Source organism: Diospyros lotus, chromosome 9 (genome assembly GCF_014633365.1).
Source record: "Diospyros lotus cultivar Yz01 chromosome 9, ASM1463336v1, whole genome shotgun sequence".
In the NCBI taxonomy this organism is placed as follows: domain Eukaryota; kingdom Viridiplantae; phylum Streptophyta; class Magnoliopsida; order Ericales; family Ebenaceae; genus Diospyros; species Diospyros lotus.
This window is the reverse complement of record NC_068346.1, coordinates 17261289-17267288: the sequence shown is the minus strand read 5'-3', so window position 1 is coordinate 17267288 and position 6000 is coordinate 17261289. Positions and strand designations below refer to the sequence as shown.

Sequence of the window (6000 nt, the reverse complement as noted above, 5' to 3'; positions counted from 1 at the left end):
TATTTTCGAATCTGTCGACTATGTGAATGTGATAGTCGACTATGAGTAGTTTTTGTTAGACAATAGTCGATTATGCCTTATTGCCTTTCAACTATGCCTTGTTTTATTTATGAATTTGTCGACTATCTATTGTCTTCTGTCGACTATCTCTTTTCGCAGAAAGATTCCAATGACTAGTTTTTCAAATTCTAACGATCACAAACGGCTACATTTCTCTTCAATCTTTTGGGAAGCCTATATATACAACTCAATGAGGATCAAGAGACGGCTAATGGATGGAAACGAGATGATCTAAATATTACAAATCATTTTATTCGAGCTTACACTGTTGTGTGCTTTCATTGTTATATTTTTCTCTCCAAGGCTTCATTCTATGATTGTTAATATATTCTTAAGCCTTGTTTTCATTGTGAGAGATCTTGTAACTAAGAGTGTTAACTCTTAGCTTTTCTCTTTGATTTGTATCATTTTTATTTTCCTAGGTTGTGTAGCTAGAGGGCCCATTTGAGTGGGAGGTTTTGTAATTTTCCTAGTCTCAAACTAGAGGACCTATTTGGTTTAAGTAGGGGGTTTTAGTGGATGGTTTGAAAAATCCTTAGTGAAGAGCTAAGGTAGTGGATTAGGCTTGGGTTAAGCCGAACCACTATAAATCTTTGTGTTCTCTCATGCTTATGTTATTTGATTTGTTTATCATTGCTAGCATTTCATTATCCTCACTTATATTGAATTTTTATTTTCAATCAAAAGGATTTCAAAGTTCAATCAAGTTTTTAAAATAACCAATTCACCCCCCCTCTTGGTGTGTGCCATAGCACCTCCCTGTTTAACAATCAACATTATCATCGTGAACATATGCACATTTCATCATAATATGTAAATACAATCTACATGACATATTCACATCGAGGTATGACAACATGATAAAACCATTTACATAAAACTGGGTTTAGGGTCGGACCACTTACCTCGAACGTATCTCAGCATATCTTGATTCTCGTGGCAGGCTTCTAATGTATTCAATTTGGAACCTCAACATACCCGGACCACCATATTTATTTAAGGATATCAATATTCTATTTTTCCTAATTTTCTCATAATTTTCCTCTATTTCTTCATATTTTCCTCAATAATTCCACACTAAATAATTCCTCAAACATTTTTCAATTTTCCCACTACCATAATTCATAAAAATAATTTCTGAGAAAAGGCACTCACCTTGACTCGGCCTCTCAGGCTTTCTCAGCATGCGTGCCCTAACCTCAAAACGCGTGCCCAGATAATTTTCGGGCTTCAGCATGCTTCTCTAACTCCAAATTAATTTCTAGATTTATTTGAAATTTTTGGAAGTTTTTTCCTATTTTTTCTGTCTTTTTCTCTATTTCTTCTTTTTCTTTTCTTTTCTTTTTCTTTTTCTTCCTCCATCTTCTTCCTCCCCGCACCCAATCCACCATGCTCGCGCGCACAGCCTGCCGGCCATGAGCATTGCCTTGAGTGTGTTTTCCTATGTGGGCGAGCGTGGCCTGATGCATGGTTTATCGGGACTACGTATCACATTTATGCTCATTATGCCACTGCATTCTATATGTACATTTGCATGGTTCTTGGCGCTAGTTCTAGTATTACAATTATACGGTGTCGATTAATCTGAACAGAGTTTATGTTACGGATGTTCTAGCGTGCCAAGCGAGCTTCAACTCGAGTTACAGGTGTTGGTTGCTCCACCCAAGTGAGCTTCGGCTCGAGTTACATGTACAACTTGCCTTCAGGGAAGCAGTAGGTTTGTGATATGGACTTGGGTGCTAATGTATTTTATTTGGGCCCCAAGATCCGATATGTGCATATCTTTATTATGCGGTTGGTACCTGTTATTTCATATATGATTGGTTGTTATGCTTTGCATGAGTTTTGCACTTGGCTGAGGGTAATCTTTAGCTTCCTTATTCTTGTATGATTTTCCTTCTTATATATTTGTTGAGTCTTGTGACTCACTCTTTCCTCTCTTCATTCCAGGTAAGGGGAAGGCCAAAATTGAGGGTAAGTTTAGTGGCACCGAACCTACATGAGTAGATGGTGTACAGGGAAGATTGTGTTGATCTTACCATGGGGGCTGAGTTGTATAGCAGGGCCGTTGTTTCTTTTGAGCTTTTGGGTTGGCATGTATATATATAAACCCTGTAGCCTTATGGGCCAGTTGTGTGTTATGATGCATACCTAGGTTGTGGTTTATGCTACCAAGTGGGCATCTCACATTGGTTGGTATCAGAGCAAGGTTAGGGTTATTTAAGTTAAGTTGTCCCTGTACACCTAGGTTGTCGGGTAGAGTTAGGTTATTTTGGTGTTGAGTTAATTTTAAGGCTGCATTATGTTTCTAAGTATTGCTCTTTATGTTGGAAGCATGAATACTCACAATGGACGAGGGCGAGGACGACCATGTCGTGTGGGCCGTGGACAAGATACTCCCCCATCTGAGGTGCGGAGTGGTGCTACCGAAGAGCGACAGTAGGGGACTTTGGATATGCAAGATACCCTGGCAGGCATTCTGCGAGTAGTGGATGTATTAGTTATCGCGCAGTTAAGGCAAGGGCAACATGACTATGACTGAGGTATGGTAACTCATGCAAAGGCATCGGGTGTTGAGGGCAGCTCTAGGGTGCACCTCTCAAGAATTTCATGGCTTTGCATCCACCCAAGTTCAGAGGAGGTGCAGATGCAACAGAAGCATAGAATTGGTTATTGGAAATGGATAAGCATAGTCAACCCATGGACAGTACAGAGGGTCAGAAGGTGCAGTTGGGAACTTTCCTTCTGAAGGGTGATGCTGGATGGTGGTGGGAGACAACAAGGCAGCAGTTTACAAGGAAAGTGCCAACGTGGGTTGAGTTCGAGATGTTGTTCTACGAGACTTACATTCTTAAGTGGGTTCTTGAGAAAGGGGTCTACGAGTTCATTAAACTAGAACAAAGAAGTCTGACAATGGTGCAATACGAGACTGACTTTGTGGCCTTGGCACGATATTCTCCAAAGCTAGTGACACCAGCGTCCTGTAAGGTTAGCATGTTCGAGCGAGGCTTACATCTAGAGATATGTCATGCCATGGCTGGAGTCCAAGCTGAAGACTTCCCTATAGTTGTGTGACACCCCTATGCCATAGAAAGGAATATTCAAGAGGCCAAAGAGGAACATGTTACCACAGCAGGGAAGACATCTGGGAGTGGTAGCAAGAAGATGAGTTGGAATTCAGGTTCCAGAAAGGGATCAGGAGGTGTTCTAGTGTGTAAGACTTGTAGCATAAAGCATCGGGGACAGTGCAGGGTAGCTCAGGGGAATGTGTGCTATCATTGTGGGCAGTCAGGTCATGTGCAGAAAGATTGTCCACGTAGATCTACAGTTGCATTGAGTCAGAGGATTGTTTGTTATCGTTGTGGCTACCCAGGTCACAAGTCTAATGTGTGTACCCAGCCAACATCAGTGGATGGATCAAAGATTGGAGGATCAAGTCAAATGCCAACCTTGAGATCAGCCACTACCAGGGGGCAAGGAGCAACTCAGCGACCTTCCACTACTGACAGACCTCAAGTAGTGGGTAAAGTATTTAAACTAACAACGGCAGAAGCTAAGAGAGGCAATGAGACAGTGCAAGGTATGCTTTCCTTATATGGCTCAGATGTATGCGTTTTGTTTAACACAGGCTCTACGCACTCCTTCATCGCATCACATGTTTTGCATCTAGTCCCTATTGTTAGTTTCCCTCTATCATTTGTTTTGTCTATCACAACACCAAGCAGTAGTATGTTACTAGGGGATGTAGTGATGAAAGACCGTGAGATTGTGGTTCATGATCGAGTATTGCTAGGGGATTTTGTGGTGCTAGCTATTCAAGATTTTGATCTTTTGTTAGGCATGGACTGGCTATTTCGCCATTATGCTAAGGTTGATAGTTGACGTAAGCTGATTACTTTTGAGCCTCCTTATCAGTTAGAGATTGTATACAGGGGAGTTAAGCTGATTGTGGCAACGCCGATGATCTCAGTGATGCGAGCAGAGAAGCTAATTCGACAAGGGAGTGAGGCATACTTAGTTTTTGTGACAGTTACTCCTATGGAGAGGAAGGAGTTGGTTGACTTTCCTATTTTTTGGGATTTCCCTGACATGTTTCCTGATGAATTACCTGGTTTGCCACCTCACTGGGAGATTGATTTTACTATTGAGTTGTTGTCAGACACGTAGCCCATCTTTAAGACTCTATCGCATAACTGCTAATGAGTTGAAAGAGTTGAAGGTGCAGGTACAAGATATAATAGATAAGGGATTTATCCAACCTAGTACTTCACTGTGGGGAGCACCAGTGTTGTTCGTGCGCATGAAGAAGGCTCCATGCTATTATGTATTGATTATCGATAGCTTAATCAAGTAACAGTGAATAATAAGTATTCTTTACCCCGCGTAAATGATTTGCTTGACCAGTTATGGGGAGCTTCAGTGTTCTCCAAGATTAACCTACATCTAGGCTACCATCAGGTGCAAGTAAGGGATGAGGACATCTCGAAGATAGCCTTTCGCACAGAGTTTTATGGGTCTTGCAGTGTACTATCGATGTTTTATTGAGGGTTTTACTCGTTTGACTTCTCCTATAACCAAGTTGACACGCAAAGGGGTTAGCTTTACTTGGGACGATGCCTGTGAGCATTGTTTCCTAGATTTGAAGAGGCGGTTGACTTCGGCACTTGTTTTAGCTATTCCCATGAGCGGTGAAATGTTTACAATCTATAGTGATGCCTCGTATACAGGTCTGGGTTGTGTTTTGATGTAGGTAGGCATATTTGAATATCTCCTTGAGTTCATGTGAGTGATATCCAGATGGATAGAGGCATATTTTGATATCCTCTTTGAGTTTTTGTGAGTGACATTCGGGTATGGGGGTGAGACATCTGGATATGGTTTGGTGACATTTGGATATGAGCAAAGGCATTCGGATGCCCTATGCTTTCAGGAATTCAGTTTCTCCTTGAAGCCTAATTTAGACCATGATGCAGCCTGAATCTCTCAAAACTCAAAACATGAAAGTTGTATATATTTCTCTTTTTGTTCCATAGCATCTTGAATAATCTCAATCGGAGCTTGGACGAGAGACTTATGGCTAGAATACGAAGATATGTTAAATATGTCCAGAATCTCCATTTTTCATTTAATGCCTCTTGCATTCTAAGGAATATTCAAATATGCCTTTAGGCTTGTGTGTGTATTGTATTGGGATAAGGGGCTTAGCATTCAGATACCATGGACCATTTTGTGTGTCTTGCATCCGAATGTGGGTTGATGATATTCGGATATGCCTTTTTGCTTGATGTCTCTAGCATTCAGATGGTTTGTTTCACATTTGAATGAGCCTCCTCACATTCGGATATTCCCTTAGCACATCTGGATATCACTCTCATACCCTTGGCTTAATTTTGTTTCTTGCATCTGGATGTTCCTTGCCATATCTGGATGACTCTCACAATCATCAAGCCATTATATCTGGATATTTTTTTATTGTATTCGGATGTCCTCCACTATCATCAATTCCCATGCCATTTTCTCGACTCTAAATTCGAATATTTAGGTGACATGTCAAGAACTTTTTCTCCATTCTTCCCATGTGTTTTCCTCCATTTCCTTTTGCTCCATATATATATATATATATATAAAGGAAGAGCCGGGAAAAGGGGATTATTTACAGAGAGTTGGTCGAGAGCAATGAGGAGGAAGAAGAAGAAGAGAAAGAAGAAGTAAGGGTTGGGCTTAGCTTATGGAGTAGGTTTTATTCTCATTTCAGGCAAGTTCTTTTTCTTTCCTACTCCTCGATGCAAGCTTCTTTAGTTCTTTCCTTGTTCTTTGCAACCTCTCAGTTCTTTAAAACCCTCCCTGTGTTGTCTCTTTGTTCTACGATGAGGAGTGGTTGTGAGTGTTCTATTAACTATCCTTGTATCAATGTCTTGCTTGGCTACTAGAGATGATGTT

At 40.9% G+C, this 6000-nt stretch overlaps 1 protein-coding gene across 1 annotated transcript; it reads left to right on the top strand.

Moving 5' to 3' along the window:
- Window positions 1–3225: 3225 nt before the first annotated feature.
- On the top strand, window positions 3226–4227 carry LOC127809279 (uncharacterized). Its single transcript, XM_052348043.1, has 3 exons — window positions 3226–3640; window positions 3689–3930; window positions 3976–4227. The coding sequence occupies exons 1-3, from the start codon at window positions 3226–3228 to the stop codon at window positions 4225–4227; spliced, it is 909 nt and encodes a 302-aa protein (XP_052204003.1).
- The last annotated feature ends 1773 nt before the right edge of the window (window positions 4228–6000 follow it).